This window comes from Pleurodeles waltl, chromosome 6, assembly GCF_031143425.1.
Source record: "Pleurodeles waltl isolate 20211129_DDA chromosome 6, aPleWal1.hap1.20221129, whole genome shotgun sequence".
Taxonomy (NCBI): Eukaryota; Metazoa; Chordata; class Amphibia; order Caudata; family Salamandridae; genus Pleurodeles; species Pleurodeles waltl.
In genome coordinates this window covers 968,085,631-968,106,903 of record NC_090445.1, presented here as the reverse complement: position 1 = coordinate 968,106,903, position 21,273 = coordinate 968,085,631, and the positions used below count along the sequence as shown (strand labels likewise).

Here is a 21,273-nt window from a genome sequence, read left to right as displayed (position 1 = left end):
CTACTCCTTCTACTCAGGGGCACATTAATGCACTCCCAATTAGATTACCCTTTCACCATGGTGGGGGGGGGACACTGCAGGTTTAGAGAGGCAAAATATTGGGCTAGAGGAATAAGCGATCACACCCCACTGTGGATGTCTCTTGACCTCCAAACCCAGAGGGCGAAACAACCATGGAAAATGGAAACATGGCACCTGGCTAACAAACAAGAAGCCAAATGCTTGACTACGGCCTCTGAGCTATACTTTGTTGAAAATAGAAACCCAGTGCAAAGTGCAATGATATTATGGGAGGCATATAAAACAATGATAAGGGGAACAATTATCTCTGGGGAGATACATGATAGAAAGGAAAGGACACCAGTACTAGATAAATTGGAGGAAGAAGTCACACACCTAGATGAGACATATGTGGAGAAGGGGGACCCCACCAGTAAGAGAGCAGCTGAACTGAAAAGAGTTCAGTACCAAGCGGTAGCAAAAAATGAGGTGAAAACCTCCTACATAGCAAAGCAAAAAAGATATGAAGGAGGGAATAAAACCGGGAAGCTACTGGCGTGGCTGGTAAGCAAGGAAAGGGACAAAATGATGATTAAAGAACTTAGGCAAACATCAGGGAATCAGATATGCACAACCGGAGATATAGCTGAAGAATTTGCCACATATTTGGAACACTTCAATGACTCTCACACAACAGCCCCTGAAATAGAAATTGGAACATTCATTTATGACTGCCCAATAAAGAGACTGAGCAAAAAACAAAAAGTAGCTTTAGAAGAAGACATTACAGTAGAGGAGATTGCACAGGCATTGAGTCAGATGCAAACAGGTTAAGCTCCTGGACTGAATGGACTCCCAGTTGAACTATTCAAAAGACTACGAACACAAGTGACTGTCCCACTTCATAAGGCACTGACTGAAGCGTGTAGAACAGGTAAATTGTCAGAGGATATGTGCCCCGTGAGGGTGATATTAATCCCAAAGGCAGGGAAAACGGCAACAGATGGGGCTCCTAAAGGCCCATATCACTGATCAACGGGTACATAAAAATAATGGCAGAGGTATTGGCAAAAAGGTTAAAAACTGTGTTATTTTAGAGTTAGTACCCCAGGACTAAAAAGACATTCATGCCGGGGGTCTCGACCAGGCTGAACCTCAGATGCCTACACAATAACATAGCTCTGGCCCAGGAGTCACCGGCGGGCAAATTAATTGTCTCCATGGATGCTAACAAAGCATTTGACTCACTGGAATGGAGATTTCAGTTTGGAATCATGGAAGGGATGGGAATCGGGCCAAAATATATATGATGGGTCAGACTCCTCTATAACCTCCCTACAGCCAGGGTACGGGTCAATGGTCATCTCTCTCAGAAGTTTGATATCATGAGAAGCACCAGGCAGGGCTGCTCACTGTCGCTGATGCTGTTTACATTGGCTGTTGAAGCTCTGGCAGCTTGGATAAGAGAAGACACACAAATTTGGCGATGGTCAGGGGCAAGAGAACTGTATCTCGTTATATGTCGAAGATATCATACTGTACTTAAACAACATGACGCAAACAATGGACATGCTCCAACAGATGTTTGACACACTTGGAAGACATTCAGGCTTCATAATTAACTGGGATAAACGCTAGTATTACCATTGGATGACGATCTGATAAGTAACCACCTTTGATTGCCACTCCAGATGGAGCAAACCAAATTTAATTAATTAGGGATATGGAAGTTGAATACTATGAGGCAAATACGGTGCCCCTTCTGCAGCGCTAAGAGTAAGACGTGGACAGTGGCAGTCGCTGCCACTCTCCCTGGTAGGGAAAGCAGCCATGTTCAAAATGATGGCTCTCCCCAGAATGCTGTATGTTCTACAAAATACACCACGTAGAATACCTGATATGATTTTCATTAAGATAGATGGTTTTGTAAGAAAGCTGTTCTGGGCGGGAGGCCAAACCAGAATGTCTCTGAAAAAATTGCAGAGGTCCAGGTTCGAGGGGGGAATTGCACTGCCTAGTGTGTGGAAGTACTATGAAGCAGCACAAGTCAGTGTAGTAAATGACTGGGAATATACTGAGGCTGATAACCTGGCGATTTGGAGAGCGAAAACGGGCATGGGGGATACATAGCTACCTGCATGCATTATACGGAGGAAGAACTCTGAAGAAAATGTACCCGGTGACACACCAGGTAATCGAAATCTGGAGGAGACTGACGAAGGATATGGGCTGGAGTGAGAGACTAACCCCCAAGACCCCACGATGGGAAGGTACAATGCTAAAAGAGGTCTTGTTCCTGCAGGGATTGAAAGAGTGGGATGACATGAGAATATCCACGCTGGCGGAAGTATGGGACGCAAATGGGATAGTCCTATTCTCATACCTACAGACAGAACATAAGATGACTGAGCCCCAGTGGGGCAAAAACTATCCCATGCCCTGAAAAAATAACATCCCTCCAGATGAGGAGACACAAGAAAATTCCCCTCTAGAAAACAAGTTGCTGAGCGGGAGAGTTGAGAAAAACCTGGTATCACTGACATATGGCATTTTGATTCACTGACAAAACTGCGAGATAGGTGGGAATTAGACGCAGGGAACCTATAGGATGACGATTGGGCAGAGGCACTAGAGTTCCCAAACAAAGTGGCAATAAAAGCAAGCTTCCAGCTTAAAATATTACTAAAGGTGTACTACACACGGACCTTCTTATATAAGATAGGATGGATAGGCAGCGAGGGCTGCAAGAGAGACTGTGGAATGGAAAGCTCCTTTCTGCATAGTCTATGGAGCTGCCCACGTCTTAAGGGGGAAGTTCACTGGCTGCTGCAATAAGTGCAAGGCCTTAAGTCTGACACCAAGAATAGCGTTAATGGGCATATGGGAGACCTCAGACTCTACACATTATCATCAACATGGGTTGCATGATGGCTGAGAGAGATATAGCCCAGAGATGGTGCTCTGCCTTGCCCCCTGTGCATCAGAACTAGGAATTAGGAATGGAATACTGTAGGATTATAGGAAAAGAAGTGTACAAGAGCAGAGGATGTATGAAGAAATATGAAAAAATATGTGGAGGATGCGAAATGGAAATATAAAAGAACACAGACCTGAAACAGAGGCATGCCTATGATATTAAACCGTATAAAACCAGAAAGCAAAAGCACGGCAAGAATGGCTATAAAAGAAACATTTATACTGGACTAAAGATATTTGTGGGTGGGACCAGGTTGGAGCAGAAGGTGAGACGTTAGATGTTAATTGTTTGCATTAACTGTCATTCACCGTCACTAAAACAATAACCTATATATATATATATATATATATATATATATATATATATATATATATATATATATATACTAGGCAAACTTATCACAGAATATTAAACTCTTCCAAGCACATACTACTACATTACATCTTATCCCTTGTTTAGTGTACTCTTAAACTCGTCCCTGCCTTTCTCTCCTGCCTGCTCCCCACTCAACAGGATACTGTATACATGCAGATATCTCCCTCCTCCTTCCAGATCTCCCTCCCTATCTCGTGTGCGAAAACGTCAGCAATTCATTCCTTTAAAATGGAGAGGGAAGTATCATAATGTGAGGAAACAGAAGTTAAAAGTCTCACAGGAGGCGTCTTGAGAGCTCTGCTCCACACCTACAGTCATCTCGACAGAACATGATGCGCCCTTTTTAGCATACTCTTTTACACTACCATACCTCACCCAGTTTCAATAACCTGTACATCTGTGGTCACACTTATTATTCAGATTTGTTGAGTGCACTAACACCCGGAAGGGGGATTGTAGCACTGATCAACCCAAATCACCATAGCAGGTGTCTGAAGCGTCCGTTTTTCGCAGACCACTCTATACACTTAACCTGCCCATCAGTAATCACAATCAAAACACTCTGTCCTTTACTCTTTAGATCATGAAAATGGGAACACTACCGAATCACAGATGGCTGTCAAAATTCACAGTCCGTAAAAGTGCACACAAACATCCATCTTTTAATTTAGTGCTTTCTAGCATACAGAGTAAGACTTGAACCTCCAGACCCCCGTATTGATTACACACCATTCACCACAAGTCAAAAACCATCCTATCGGCACGTAATTTTCAATTTGGCAGTGTGCATACTTCTTCAGCTATTAAGCCTGACTAACGACATACTTTGAACCTAGCCCTAAACTCCAGTCGAAGCTTGCACAACCTGTCACTACGCTCCTATCCGATAACATTCTCTTTTCACACAACGTCGACACAACACACACCACTTAACAGCCCACACTGAACTAACACGTTTTGAACACCCAGCTGTCATGATATCTCTAATATATACACATCCCAATCAGTAGACGATACACAGCACTAAACCTTACATAACCCATGCCCTCCCCGAATGGCTTCCTGAGCAACTAGGCAATACCCACATCGACAGCGGAGTTGAAGGCTGCTTTCATAAGGTGGGCAGAAGATGTTGAAGGTACAGCTGAAGTGGGAAGTAAGAAGGAAATCCTTTAATCTCCGGCAGTTCGCTTAATGAACTATTGCGAGTTTGCTTTATATCTGGTCAAACGTGTAACGTGTTAAACATGGTGACTCAGAAAGCCAAGGGAGACTAGAGGCGCATTTACGACCACAATAGAATTCTGTCTCTTTTTTTTCCTCTTCCATTAGCACAGACCATTATCTCTTGAAAGTACTGTTTATCCAATGAAGACGCCACTATGTACCAGCGAGCAATCTATTTTGTCTGTTTTAAGAACGGAAGCTACTTATAATAATTCTAAGCTCGCTGAACCTTTATCTGATACGTAGATGTGTAAATTATAGTGCATGATGTTCTTTTCACTTTTCTGTGTGGGATTTTATTAGTTTTTTTGTTTGCTGCTTTTGCAGTCAGGCCCTTTCAGAACACTAACAAAAAAAAAATCACATCTCTTAGGAAAACTACTCGTCCTATTTCACACTTATTTTAATGTAATAAAGATGCATATTTTTCCTAAATGTAATATCAAGTTTTACGTCAGACATCACTGCTTTTGAATGACAGGCAAACAGACATATATAACTTGGGAACGTACTTAGATAGCACAATTTTAGACCTACCTTGGGAGCATATTTTGATCGTACAATTTGTGCCATCGTTTAGATGGTGAAATGAACCTATTAACTTTAAAGCGTAGGTAGGTCACTTGGTCACATCATTTCGTGCGATGCCGTTGCACATTGCCTTTGTTAATTAGTTGCTCACTTGGTGTATTAGGACTGGTGACCTGATGGTGATTATCCTGTTTTATTATTACGTTTCTCACATAACCTAACGTCAGAGGAGAGCTGGAAGAGGAAAGGGGCGTAGAGTTCCGAAAGGAAAGGAAAATATGCAAAATCACAGGACAAATTTAGGAGGGTGTAAGAAAAAGTTTTAGACCCTTGAAGGTCAGATGGTGAGAAAAGGGTGGAGAAGCGGACCAGAGACTATGAAAAAGTTAATCTGCTATGGTGAAACATTGCTCTTGGGTCTTTTGAAAGGCTGTGTAATATAGGAACATCTCACTGCTCCTTCGGAATTGAACTTAAAACCTCTAGCTTATTTTTCATTAAAGCTGAAAAATGAAAATCATTTTCTGGCACACTAAGGACTAAAATGGGGGGGAGGCAGGGCAGGGTGGTTTGGCTGAGAGGGTCTTGATATTCAGCTACCCTCCAGAATCTCTCTGAGAATCAGGCTTGCTTGGTGCTATTTGGGACTGGTATGGCATTTTTTTCCTTTTGCAAAGATTTGTGCTTGTCTGTGTTGCCCCCTTCAGAATGTCCTATTCGCTAAACTATAACAGTACGGGCAATGCTGAAACCCAGCAGACTACCAACCACTTGATACAACACACGTCACTTCAGACAGCAATCTAGCACGCCCTGCTACTCTTACCATTAACTAATTAAACCACCTCATCGCATCCACTACCACATAAAACGACCAAATAAGCTTGGTAATGGATCCCACCCCATGGGTGCCATCAGGCCTATTCATCCTAATATACTAACCACAGCTAGCCACTCCACACAAACATCGCATAAGGTATAAGGTTGTGCCCTAGATCAACTGCCCCGACACACATACTGCTAAAAGCCTTCCTAGTACTTCTGCTAGTAAATATCATGTACAACACTTTGTAATGTAACATTTCTCTTCCCTTGGCGTACCTGCTTAGAAACATGTTTCTGGAAAAAATACACGTATATTAGGCAGCATAGCCACAAGCACCAGTGCACACCACCAACTTCTCATAAAACTGATTACTTGTACCTCTGACTCAAGTTAACGTTGCGTTGCCCTAGCATGCTCTTGTATAATGCATTTCTCCGATCTCTACACAGCACACCATTTCATCACTCATATTTATTGGTGCTCTCTTTTTTGTGTGTTTTTTGGTTGCCTGAGTGCAAAACCAGAGAACACTCCACTTTCCAGTATGGGAATTTCTCCCTCCCTGATACCAGACACATAAGCTGATTGCTCTTTGTTCCCACAAGACGGCTGGCAACGATCCGAGGACGACAGACGCGACCCAAGCAGTTACACAAAGCTGAGCAAGGGGCCACGGCCCCCAGAACTTAAAGATGATGGCAAGAATTGCTTTCAACTGTCATACTTAATGTGCCCAAAAGCACCTCCTGTAAAATCGGTTGGTTTGTTCCACACCTCCATTATAGTGAAGGTGTTGGTACACACCCTTGCCCAGTCCTGAAGAGGCCTAGAACAAACATGCCGAAACCCGTCGCAATGACTTTAGAGCCTGTCCTACAAGGCCCCTTAAAAAAAAGCTACAATTCAGTCGAGGATCATTCCTCTAAATATTCAGAGACATTTGATATACGACTCTTTGAGCTGATCTTTTTTTGCCTCGGGCATTCTACCTGTTGATGATACCAAGCTCAGAATAATGGGAACGACTGTCAGCTTTTTAGTGTTATGCATTTAGCAAGTATTAGCAAGGATTGTGCACTATTGTGAGTAACATGATTTTGCTGTAAAATTGTCTCTATTTTCACAAAAAACCTTTATCTTTTCTTTACCATTTGACTTTTTTCTGTTTAGATTTAAGGTAAAATGAAAGAACTTGCTTTATCAGTGTTTGTTGTCTCATTCTGTAAAATACGACATCCTGGTCAATATAAAATATATTATTTTGTTTGAAAGTGTTTAAGAAAAAATCACCAATAACAATTAGTTATTTATAGTAAAATTATATCTCTAAAATTATCCTGCCAGGGCTGTTTTTCTTTTTTTTTTTTTTGGTGTGTGTACCCGAAGCCAAGCAATACTTCCATCGCATCTCAGTTCTATGTCACGTTCTGGCTGGGCAGCCCCACAGTGAGAACAGCCAGACACACCTAGGTCAACTCTTGAGGAAACACCAGCGGCGATAACCTTTATGAGCAGTGATCTTCACTTGCTATCATATGCAAACGACATCCAGGTGCTATTGAGGGTTACCTCGCTCCTTGACGAATTTGACAATATTTTTACTTGTGTAAAGTTTAACTCGTCCACTACTGAACTTCTTCAGTTTTACACACTACTGACAAAGGTATGTTTTGAATAAGAGTTTAGTCGAAAAGTCCCTAATCTGTTTGACCACCTAATCACCATAACACATACTATAAAACACTTATGCATTATACTTAATAAGGCCACAGTTTGATCCGTGTACACATATATTCATTCAATTATGTGACATTGTATATATATTCTAGACAATGTTCTTTTCACTTTGTCTAATCATTGAATCCATACTTTGTTTGCATTTTTACTATGGTATTAATTTTATATTTAGTCCTCTCCAAAAATCAATTGGAAAAACGTCAGAAAGTTAAAAATGCGGGTATCTGAAGAAGGACTCTTGTATTGGAGGTCTGTCAAACTTCTGTTCGCTCTGATTGGAATCCAGGACCACTTTATTTTTTTATTTTTTTTATGCCTCTTATCGAGATAAAAACAAGCCAGTGTACATGTGTTCCAGATGTGGCATTAATGGGGGCTCATCTGCCTCATATCTTTGTCACCCGTCCCTCAATAAATAGTTACTGGGGATCGATTGATTCCAAATTGCCAGTCACAAGACCATCGGATTCATTTTGCTGACTGTGGATGAGCTCATTAGAAAAAGAAGTGACTATATTTTTATGCAGGGGAAAGATGAGGTGTTTAGTAATTATAATTATTTGTCTAGGTTCCACCGCTCTGTTTTAAATTGTTCAGTTTTAGTTTGCTTTGTAAGTAGATATAGTGGTTGTCCAGAAAGATGTTTCTTTCATTGTGTACCTTTAAATAAAGCTTATGATTTCCCCTCTAAATGTAATGTTTTATTTTTATTTTAAGACCTCGCAATAACAACATCAACATGAATGGAATGACCCTTAAAAGAATAGCAAACGAAATAATCAAGTCCCATGAAGATAAGCGGGAATATCGTGGACTGGAACTAGAAAATGGAATTAAAGCAATTCTCATCAGCGACCCTACAACAGATAAATCTTCAGCTGCGCTTGATGTTCACATAGGTACTTTTTTGTGTGTATTTTGTATTGCAAATGGACAGGAAAGTAGGTAATATGTGGTCTTCAATTCTTGATGTTGGCTATAGTGACGTGTATGATGCGAGGAATATATTGGTTGCCCAAAAGTGTATTTAGAGCAGAGGTCTCCAACCTTTTCTGTAATAAGAGCTACTTATGTTCAGCGAAAATCATATTGAGCTACTAATAATGTTATTGTTTTAGCAACAGTGCAAGATTTTATCTGTGGCCACCATATGCAAGATTCGGAGTAGTGCTCACCTTGGTTCATCATGTACTGCTGCCAGCATTAATTAAAAAAAATGCCTTCTTAAAAGAAATGCTGATACATGGGTAAATACTTAAAAGACATGACTGCAGTGCCCTTAGCACCAAGGAAATAATGTAAGTGATAAGTCTCCGCCGCGCCGCACAATTAATCTCTCAAATATCAGCTTTAAGTATATTTTGGAAACAAAACTATTTTCCTCCAACCATCATCTAATGAGCCCTGAGAATACATGTGTTTTGGTCTCAAATGTGTGCTCTTACATTTTGGTATACATATATTAATACAACTAAGCAGTTTATAATTTAGTTTGCTCGGCTGCAATCAGGAGAGATACGTCCAGGTAGCTGGAGAGCTACCAGTAGCTCACAGCTACTCGTTGGAGAAGCCTGATTTAGAGCATGGCTCCTAGAAATTTGGTATATTGGCATATGCACCCAAGAATAAACAAGTACATATGTGATAAAGTGAAAATAGCTCTAGCCCTCTGAGCAGTAAGATGGAGGTGAGAAGGGAGGAAACTTTCTTGGGCTGGCACAGTCTTCATCATACTCATCAGCGCCAACACATTTCTTTTCTTTAATCTGATGCTCCCTACACTTATCCAGTGCTTTCTTCTTTTTCCTGACTGCTCTATTCTCAAGCAGTACCCACAAATTAAGAGTTGACTAACGGTAATCTGAGACTTTCAGCCTTCATTACTTCAGCATTTGCTAATTACCAGTTATTGCCTATTGTAACACAGAGGGGTTCTAACCTCAACTCGCCTTCCACACCGTTACTAACCTCTTAAATATCTAGACTTACTATTTACACAGTGGTAATGATTTGCAACTTTAGTGCCTAATATTGTACTGTTTCTCTTACTCACATCTTCACTCATGGGTATATGTTCGCATTCTCCACTGGTGTCCTATAAAAGATTTTGCTACATGCAGGCCTTATTCTTATGAACAATATTTCTGTTTGAGATGCAGAGAAAGGCTTGGTGGCAGTGAGCGTAAAGGCATTTTTAACGGCTCAAACCCCCCTTCAGGTATGCAGATATATAGTAGTGTACAATAAAGTACCAGTTCAACATAAAATGTGTCTCCCCGAGTGCTCTATATTAAACCCACTGGCATTTTTCGCCCAACCACAGTGACCTAGACTTCACTACTTGTAAGCATTGCATGAAGCTCGACCACGTTCTGATTTCATGTTATTGTGAGAAAACCATTAAAAATCTCAGCCACAAGAGGAAGGTCAGTGGTGGTTGTGCTGCATAAGAGATGCACCGCGTCTGACATGCTTGGATTTTAACACTAAAAAGACCCATGAATGATTAGTAAATTGTACATGCTAGTGAAACGTTCAAGGCAAAGGCTTCCTCGTTCTAGACAGGCAATCCTCCAAAAGCTAGAGCTCCCACAGGAACGACTTAGCAAGTATTCTAGTCTCTTAGAAACAGCTTTTCACCCGTCGGCAGACCTTTATCTCAAGGTGTCAAAACACGAAAACTCAAGTGTATGGTTTTCAACTGAGGATCGCAGATTATCAGCTGTATTACAGTGTCAGTGGCATATAGTTTAATATTCTCAATTGCAAAACGAAGATTGGATCTATAGAGCATACTTTAGATGTGTAAAGTCCCCTGTTTACACCATTTTTCTCTCTCCTGCAATCTCCGTGCTATCATTATGTCTACGTTTTCAATCTGGGATCACCTAAACTGGTGTGCCCAATGACCTGTCGAAGTCTAGAGTTTTCCAGGTTAAGATGCACAGCTACATATAAGGTATGGAGGCTTGACAGTCTTCTCCGCTTCCCTAGTTTAATTACACTTAAGTTAGTCTGGATTGTGTTGTGCTGATAACTTTCCGACCAAAACACGGAGCGAAAAGGAACACGTCCGAACCCGATGGCGGAAAAAAAACAATCTAAGATGGATTCGACGCCCATGCGCAATGGAGCCGAAATGGAAGGAGTCCCTCGGTCTCGTGACTCGAAGACTTCTTCGAAGAAAAACAACTTGTAACACTCTGAGCCCAACACCAGATGGCGGGATGTGCACAGCATGTGAATCTGCAGCGACTAATGCCACGAACAGATGTACACTGGGTAAGTGACATTTTCCATATATATATATATATATATATATATATATATATATATATATATATATATATATATATATATTTACACACACACACACATATAACATACATGTTCGATGGCATGTGTAGCTGCAGATACACATGCTATGCATTATTCTATTCTGCCATCTAGTGTTGGGCTCGGTGTGTTACAAGTTCTTTTTCTTTAAAGAAGTCTTTTCGGAGTCACAGGGTCGAGTGACTCCTATTCTTGGTCAATATGGGCATGGGCATCGACTCCGTTGTTTTGTTTTCTTTCCACTGTCGGGTTCGGACATGTTTCCTCTTGCTTCGAGATTTCGTATTGGAAACTTTAGATAACTTCTTTGACCATCGGTATTGTTTCGATCGCGCTTCCACCTGGACTCGAACTGATAGTACAGTAGAAAACTAAATTTCGCCCTTCTGGGCGTGTGCGCCCGACTCGGGCCTGTTCGGGCCTACCACGTTGAAGCCTGATGGATCGGACTCCATTTTGATTTTGTCCCCAATGCCACACAAAATTTCCATACACCAGCCAACACCTTGTATGTAATCCGTGTCTTTCGCCCGATCACAGAGAAGAGGATTGCAAGGCCGATCGCTTCGATCCAAAAAGACCAGGTGTGATCGGAGAGCAATGGCATCGTAGAGTATCAAACATATCGACCGAAGAAGGAAGAACAGGCGCAGACGGCAGTTTCCACCATAGACACCGACTCTGAAGAAGACTCGGAGGAAGATAGACTCATCACTGCTGGTCAGCATGTGAGTACGCCTGCCCCTACGCCCACTCATAAAAATTCCTCGAAGGCCTTATGTGCACCACTGCCAGAGAGCCATGGTTCGACCCGAAAGAAGATTCTTGTCGACCGACCTTCGGGTTCGACGCCGAAAAAGGCCACACCTCCGCCGATACCGGAGTCAAGCAAGTCCAGCAAAAGCTCAACTTCCGAACCGAGTCGATGTCCCCACTCTTCGGAGTCGAAGCCTCGACATCCTGCTTGACAGCCGAAACAACCGGCTGTATTTTCGGGCCCGAAAAAAACATCTTCGGAGCTCAAAAGGTCTTCTTATTCGGAAGAACAAGGACTTTCGAGCCATCTTAAGCAGAGCTCAAAATTACTTGACGAACAGTCGTATAGACCACATCTGATTATGTTTCAGAGGACACAGACATTCAACCCATCCTTGAAATCATGGATGAGAGACAATCAAGGATTCATATCCATAAAGAGACTGGCAGAATAATTACTGCACCTCCTCTACAGACCAAGAGAAAGTTGGCTTTCCAAGAACATTTAGATACTGTTCCACCACCAGCAAGTATCCTTAAACAGAAGGAGAAGTCATTACCTTTGCATACTTCTCCCCCTCATTCATTATAACTTTATTTTTCGCCATCACCCACTAGCCCACCACCTTTGCCTTCACCAAGTCATTCACAATATTCTCATGGTGATACGGTTGATCCTTGGGCTCTCTATGATCTGGATCCTCTTCCTGCCAATGACCCAGACATATACCCTTCCAAACCTTCTCCACCAGAAGACACTACTGCATACACGCAGGTTATTTCTAGAGCAGCAGCGTACCATGGGGTGCTTATGCACAGTGAACCTTTAGAAGAAGATTTTATTTTTAACACCTTATCCTCCACGCACTCACGATATCGGTGCCTCCCAATGCTACCTAGCATGATTAAGCATGCGGATGAGATATTCAGTGAGCCGGTCAAAGCTAGGGTTTTAACACCACACATTGACAAAAAAATATAAGCCTGCACCTACAGACCCTGCTTATATTACCCACCTAGTACCTCCAGACTCAGTGGTTGTGAGTGCCGCCAGAAAGAGGGCTAATAGCCATTCGTCAGGCATGCTCCTCCCCCTGACAAAGAGAGTAGGAAATTTGATGCTGCTGGGAAGAAGTTAGCGGCACAAGCTGCTAACCAATGGCGAATTGCAAACTCGCAAGCCTTGCTGGCAAGGTATGATATAGCCCACTGGGACGAGATGCAGGAACTCCTACAACATCTGCCAAAAGTACACCAAAAAAGAGCACAACAGATTATTGAGGAGGGTCAGGGCATAAGTAACAACCAAATACGGTCTGCCCTTCTAGCTGCAGATACACCAGCTAGAGGCGTGAATACTGCTGTCACCATACGCAGACACGCATGGCTACGTTCCTCTGGTTTCAAGCTAGAAAAACAGCAGGCAGTGCTGAATATGCCTTTCAATAAAAAAACACCTGTTTGGTCCTGAGGTTGACACTGCCATAGAAAAACTCAGGAAGGACTCAGGCACTGCCAAAGCAATGGGAGCCTTGTATACAACACCTTACAGAGGCACCTTTCGTAGGCAACAATTTAGAGGAGGATTCAAGCCACAATCCTCAGAGGCTTCTACCTCCCAGGCAAAACAAGGGCAACAACAGCAGTACCAGAGAGGGGGATTTAGAGTTTCTTGTAGAGGTAAACACTTTAGAACCAGAGGCAAATTCCAAGCCTCTAAACAAGCCTCTACCCCATCTAAATAGTGACTTATTAACCATCCCTCAACCCCACACTACTCCTGTGGGGGGCAAACAGCAGCAATTCTACTCCCTTTGGCAAAATATCACCACAGACCAATGGGTATTGTCAATTATTCACAATGACTATTGCCTAGAATTGATTTCTACCCCTCCAGACATTCCTCCACATTATCACAAATTGCCCCCAGAGCACAACGTTCTATTACAACAAGAAGTACAATCGCTACTACTAAAACAGGCAATAAAATTGGTACCACGTTCTCAACAAGGAACAGGAGTATACTCGCTATACTTCCTCATTCCCAAAAAGGATGGCGCACTCATACCAATCCTAGACCTCAGATCCCTAAATCTACATATCCTGTCAGAACACTTTCAGATGGTAACTCTGCAGGACGTCATTCCACTACTACAAAAACAAGATTACATGACTGCATTAGATCTTAAGGATGAGTATTTCCATATACCCATCCATCCAGCTCACAGAAAATATCTCAGATATGTAATAGCAGGAAAACATTACCAATTCAAAGTTCTGCCATTCGGCATAACAACAGCTCCAAGAGTATTTACAAAATGTCTAGTGGTAGTAGCAGCTTACCTAAGAAGACAACACTTAAATATCTTTACTTATCTAGACGTTTGGCTAATAAAATCAAGCAATTTTATACAATGTCAACAACACCCTCAATACACAATGGAGACCCTACATACACTAGGGTTCACTCTCAACTACCAAAAATGCCATCTTCAGCCAGCACAGATGCAACCTTACCTAGGTGCCATTCTCAATACACAAAAAGCCTTAGCCTATCCAAATCCGCAAAGGATACAAGCTTTCCAAAATCCCAGACCACAAATGCAGCCAAATCAACAATACACTGTAGGATTTATCATGAAACTATTGGGAATGATGGCATCTTGCATATAGCAGTAGTACTGCATGCAAGACTAAACATGAGAACACTACAACAGTGCCTCTCACAGCACTGGTCTCAAGCACAGGGTCAATTGCAAGATCTAGTGGTGTTAGACTGCCAAACGCACAGGTCGTTTCAGTGGTGGAATCTCAGCAATTTAATGAAGGGGTGGTCATTTAAAAAACCATGTGCCTCAGACCACAATGACCACAGATGCATCAATGACCAGTTTGGGAGCTCATCTCAACAACCTTACCATTCAAGGGGAATGGGATTCAAAACAGCTAAATTATCACATAAACCATTTAGAATTATTAGCTGTGCTCCTTCCCCTAAAAGCGTCTCAACCACTTCTCAAACACAAGACTGTCTTTATAAAAACAGACAATATGACAACCATGTTTTACCTAAAGAAACAAGACAGGACACATTCATCTCCACTGGCCCTTCTAGCCCAAACAATATGGAAATGGGTATTTCACAATTGCGTTCATCTACTAGCAGAATACATCCCAGGAATACACAATCAGCTAGCGGATATCCTAAGCAGAACACATCCACAGATACACGAATGGGAAATTCACTCTCGTAATTCATCAGTACTTTCAAAAGTAGGGAACACCAGAAATAGACCTATTCGCAACAAGCGCAAATGCAAAATGTCAACACTTCGCATCCAGACACCCATGCCCTCTTTCCAAGGGCAATGCTGTATGGAGCAACTTGTCAGGGATATTTGCTTACGCTTTTCCCCCTCTCCCACTACTTCCATTTCTGGTCAACAAACTGCGTCTGACCTCTCTCACCATGATACTCATAGCCCCAAAGTGGGCACGTCAACATTGATGCTCAACACTCCTAGACCTGTCAGTAGTACCTCACTAGAAACTTAAAAAAACAGATCGGATTTGTTAACACAAAACAAAGGACAAATCAGACATCCTAATCCCAGTGCTCTCAATTTAGCGATTTTAGCTCCTCAAGTCATAGAATTTGGATACTTACAACTTCCATTAGAATGCATGGAAGTTCTCAAACAAGCATGCAAGCCTACAAATAGCCAATGCTATGCTACCAAATGGAAACAATTTGTTTATTACTGTCAATCTAAAAATATTGACCCACTTACAACATCAGTACAAGATATTGTATGCTACCTACTTCATTTACAGAAGTCAAATTGAGCTTTCTCATCTATTAAAATTCATCTTACTGCCATATCAGCATATTTGCAGACTATACAACATACCTCACTCTTTAGAGTCCCAGTTATAAAAGCCTTCATGGAAGGACTAAAACGTAGTTTTCCACCTAGCACACCACCTGTTCCTGCTTGGAATCTCAATATTGTACTCACAAGACTAATGAGCCCACCCTTTGAACCCATGCACTCCTGTGAGATTCAATTCTTAACCTGGAAAGTTGCTTTCCTAGTGGCCATTACTTCATTACGAAGAGTTAGTGAAATACAAGCATTCACTCTTGCAGAACCTTTTTTCCAAGTAAACAAACATAAAGTTGTACTTAGAACTAATCCAAAGTTTCTGCCAAAAGTTGTATCACCTTTTTACATAAACGAAACAGTGGAATTGCCAGTCTTCTTCCCACAGCCAGACTCAATTGCAGAAACACATTGTTGACCTTAGTACATTAGAGCTTTTTTTATGTGGATATAAAAAAAAGAATTCAGAAAAACAAAACATTTTTTCGTTGCTTTTCAACAACCACATAAAGGGAATCTTATCACTAAACTTGGATTAGCAAGATGGATTGTTAAATGTATTCAAACATGTTACTTTAAGGCAAAAAGGCAATTTTTAATCACACCTAAAGCAGATTCCGCTACGAAAAAAGGTGCATCTATTGCATTTTTTTGTAAACATGCCAATGGCAGACATATGTAAAGCTGCCACATTGTCTACACAATAGACATTTACAAAACATTGTAGATGTATTTTCAAAGCAACAGTCCAATGTTGGTCAAGCTGTCTTAAGAACAATCTTTCAAACAACCCCAACTCCTACAGACTAGTCACTGCATTTGTTAGGGAGAGTAACTGCTTTGTAGTCTATACATAGCATGTGTATCTGCAGCTACACATGCCATTGAACGAAAAATGTTACTTACCCAGTGTACATCTGTTCGAGGCATGTAGTGCTGCAGATTCACATGCACCCTAGCCAGAAGCCTGTAGTCATTGCAGTTTTTTATAATTTGTATATATGTATATAAATTTACATTTGCATGGACATTTATTTTCACTTACTATTTCTATACAACATTTATATTATTACACTCTGTCACTCCTTCCTACACCCTTTTGCGGGAAAACAATCTTAACAATGGAGTCCATGCCCATGCGCAGTATGACCGAGAGGAGGAGTCACTCGATCCCATTACTCCGAAAAGACTTCTTCAAAGAAAACCAACTTGTAACACTCAGAGCCCAACACTAGATGGCGGAAGAATGCATAGCATGTGAATCTGCAGCAATATATATATATATATATATATATATATATATATATATTTGTATGTTTAAAAAAATCTCCTACTGATGGTCACCAGTATGTAGGTATAGTTAGGGCGTAGCATCCATAGGAAAATCATTTTTTGACTTGGCTATATCTTTGGTGCTGTTTGACAAATTTTAATGACATTTACAACAACAAAAAAAGTGTCCTCTGTGGTCTTGTTGTACACGGAAAGTTTCAGGGGCGTGTACTAGATATGTCACTACCAATGTCCAGCTACATAATGGTAACCTTGAACCTAGGCATGTTTGGTATCAAACATGTCCGAATCATATCCTCATACTGTTACAAGTTTTGGAAGTATGATTCCATGCACTCTGGGGGCTCTGTAGAGGACCCCCAGTATTGCTCCTACTAGCCTTCTGGGGTATTCCGGGCAGTCCAAGCTGCTGCCATCCCCCCAGACAGGTTTCTGCCCTCCTGCTGCTTTCCCAGCTCAAGCCCAGGAAGGCAGAACAAAGGATTTCCTTTGGAAATAGGTGTTACATGGCTTGGGAGGTGTAGCAAGGGTTCTCTTGTGACGTGGGGCCCTTTTCAGTCTTGCTGTGGGCTCTTCTGCAACTCCTGTGTCCCCGTCCTGTGAGTGCTACCTTTGCTTCTGTGGTCTCTCTGTGTTGCTGAGGGTCCCCTCTGACTCCTCCTCTTGGGTTGAGTCCTCCTGCACGTTGCTGGTTCCTGGCAGCTCCACTTTTCACCAACTGCGACATTTGCCTTTGTCAAGGCTTGTCGGTGGAATTTCTGCACCAACACCAAGTCTTCCAGTGTGTGAGTTGTCTGCATCCCTCAGGAACTCTTCACCAACTCAGGGCTGCAGTGCTGACCTTCTTCACCTCACAGTCGACCAACTCCTACATCCACAGCTGGGTGGGTAGTAGCTCCTCCTCCTAGACTCTTCTGTGACTTTTGGACTTGTTTCCTTCTTACACAGGTCTTCCTCTTCAGGAATCCATGGCTGGTTTCTTGCATTCTTGTCTGGGTGTTGCATTTTCTTTTTTCCTTCCTTTTGGGTGGCTTGGGGAAAATATAGCACCTTACTCCTTTTCTAGGGGGCACTGTGGGACTTACCTTTGGGGTTTCCTAGTACCCCCAGATTCCATCTACACATTACACTTACCTAGGTGGGGGTCTTGTATTCACATGCCATTTTTCTAGTACATGGTTTGGGCCCCCCCTAGGGTCACTATTGTCTAACTGCATTTTTAGTGTTTTCTGTCACTTTCTATGCATATTTCTGGTAACTAGTGTATATATTTGATCTAACTGATAGGGTGTACAATGAGTGAAAATGGCGCTCTGGATACACATCAGTCAAAATTAATTAAACTAAGAGGTACCCTCACAAGGGAAAACACCCATCCCTCATGGGTTTAAACATAAACCCAACAACATGTAGAAAACAAAATGAGGCACCCCACAATAGTAATAATACCACAAATCCAGATGATTAATGACTCCAGTGAGTAATATTGTGGAAAACGGTCCAGGAACAATTGAACACAGTTCCTTAATGTCCGGTCCAAACAGATCATTTATTGAATCAAATCATCCAATATCTTAATACTTCATCCATGGAAAAAACAATTCAAGCCAACACGTGTTTCGTCGTGGGAAATTCTCTCATCCCAAACGACTTCTTCAGGGCTAGAAATTGTAAACAAATGATTAGTTAAAAACCAAAATGCCCAAACATCACACTTGAGTGTTGTGCAAAAAAACAAACAAATTTAAAACCAAAAGTTCAAAACACCCGAAAAAAAAAGGGTGAGAGGAAAGAGATACCACGTTTCGAACCCAAATTTAGACTTCAATCAAAATAAAATAAAAAACAAAATTGAGCTTATGCCCCTAATTATATCCCCCAAAAATACCACTTAAGCACACTATATTTGGTGTGTTACTTACCCCCATTGAGGGTTGCCTCTCTAGTACTTTTTGGTATTGTCGCTAAAATACAGTACCTTGAGTGTTTTCTTTCATGTGTATAAGTGCTGTGTGACTGTAGTGGTATTGCATGAGCGTTGCATGTCTCCTAGGTGAGCCTTGGCTGCTCATCCACAGCTACCTCTAGAGAGCCTGGCCTCTAGACACTGCCTACACTACACTAATACGGGATACCTGGACCTGTAATAAGGTGTAAGTACCTTAGGTACCCACCACACACCAGGCCAGCTTCCTATAGTATCTAGGGGCACAGAAGCTTTGCCGATCACAGCGATCTCATGCTGAGATCTGATTGTCTGACAGCACTTGGACCAGGAAGTGTTGGCAGACATTTTGGGACTCAGCTGAAGAAAACATAATAAAAAAGAAAAGGGTGCATGGTAGGAATACATTAACACCCTAGCCTCGGTGCTGGGGTCCCCTGAGACCCTGCCAGCAGAGGAAAGCAATCTTAAAACATTTTCAGCAAACTTCTTGGAGAATCTGCAGGAAAAAAAAGCAGTCTCCTGTGCTTGTTATCTTAGCCCCTGGGTTGGTCAGGTCCCAGGGACATGCTGCACATATAAAAATGGAGGTGGGTGCATGGGGGACTTACTAAAGTCTTGGGGAGGTGGTGGTCCCCTAAACTTTAGATAATGCAGAGGAGGCTGTGCAGACCCCCTCTCCCCTGCCCCGGGGACCACCACCACCTCCCTAGGGCTAATACAAAATTATCGTACGGTGCCTCAAGGACCTCCCACTCCCTAGGGACCACCACTTCCCCGGGGGTTTTACATTTTTAAAAGAAGGGAGGGGGCCCCTGGGATCACTAGGTCCCTGGGGCCGGCCTGTGCAGAACAAAGGAGGGGGGCGCGCAGCCCCCCTCCTGGAGCCACATATGGCCCTGTGGAGCCCCCAGGACCTGCTTCTGCTGTCTTCTGAGGTGCCCACCCTCGGGAGATAGCTGTTTGCTTTTGCTTGGTGGGAGCTGTAACCACTCCCACCAAGCAAAAGCAAACACTAGCGTTCCAGCAAGTGAGAGCTGTCAAATTCTTCTGCTTGCTGGAAGCCTAGTTTTCATCAAGTTTCCTGCCCGCAGCCATGCGGTCAGGGAAGAGATTAAAGTATTGCTCCTGCATGCGAGGAGCTGCATTTCGACCTGCTTCCTGCGTGCAGGGGCAGTGCCGGCTCCCTCAAGAGGCAGGGAGCTACCTGGGACCACGGTGGCCTTGAGGCTCCCCCTCGCTGTTCCAGACAATAATTAAAAAAATAAAATAAAAATCCTCAACTGGAAGCAATTGCGGGTATAAACAGAAGAAAGTGCCTAAGTTGAATCTTTGTTTCTGTGAAGTACTAATTATCCCGATTTGTTGTGCATGGTCAAGTCAAAGGAAGTGTTTTATTGCAGCATTTCCACCTCGAAACGTTATCTGTAAACTCTGATGGAGGTGTTTACATCCTTGTTTTTTTTTCAAGCACAATATCATATAGTGACTGTGATGAGTAGGTTCCTTTTTGCCATCCCCTACTGAGACTAGAGATTGTGTTCTCCCTTTTAAAATCTCCAAGTATGTAAAATAGCCTTAGAAGCCCTACCCGTTTGGCCCCCCCCATTTACACTAGTGGTATGCGACGTCTTCCTGCTCTGTTCCCAGGATGATGGACCGCTTACTAAAAGGCACCCCGCCTGCCTCCTGATAATGTTTCCATAATTTTTTGGCGATTCCTTGTTGATGCAGAGGAATATGATCCTATCTGCACCAAACAAAGAAGCACTTCTGTAAAGTACAAATCATCCAAGTGCGTTTTCTCTGCAGTTCCACCCTGAAAACTTATCTGATGAAGACGCTTGAGGAACAGTCACATTGGCAAAGGTATAGACACACAAGCTCACTGGAGACATTTCCTCTGCATCATTTGCACAGCTGTAGTGTAGGAGATGCACTATACATTTACCCAATGAGGTTGCACTTATTAGCCAGCAGAAAGTACTCCAGTTGGGTAGACATTCTGCACAAAACGGTAGCCTCTTCTTGGATAAATAAGTAGGGCAGGATTCATTCTGGCACATACTTATTTCACAGAAATTAAACCTCAATAGGAAGCACTTCTAGCTATTAACAAAGCAGATGCTCAAATTGAAGCTTGAGTTCTGTAAAGTACTAATCATCCTAATGTCTTGCACATGGTCAAGGCAAAGCAAGTGTTTTTTCTCTGCATTTGGCCAGTCTGCTGTTCCAGCTGATTTGCGACAGTCTATTTGTCCTGCGAGCTGTTGTGTCTCCAAAAGCCTGGGAGGACCGCTTGCCCTCAACCAGTATCTCCCGTGGAGCTGCAGAGCTGCTTCTCTGCATCTTGCAGGCACCCCAAGAGAACTGAGAGGGCTCCAAA

At 42.4% G+C, this 21,273-nt stretch overlaps 1 protein-coding gene across 3 annotated transcripts in view; it reads left to right on the top strand.

Moving 5' to 3' along the window:
* Nucleotides 1-21,273, top strand: part of IDE (insulin degrading enzyme) — a 754,741-nt gene that overhangs the window by 39,765 nt on the left and 693,703 nt on the right. For all 3 annotated transcript variants that reach the window (XM_069239810.1, XM_069239807.1, XM_069239808.1), the window contains one exon: nucleotides 8,391-8,572. In XM_069239810.1, coding sequence (XP_069095911.1) covers nucleotides 8,413-8,572 — 160 coding nt within the window. In that variant the 5' untranslated portion in view covers nucleotides 8,391-8,412. The remainder of the gene's footprint in view (nucleotides 1-8,390; nucleotides 8,573-21,273) is intronic.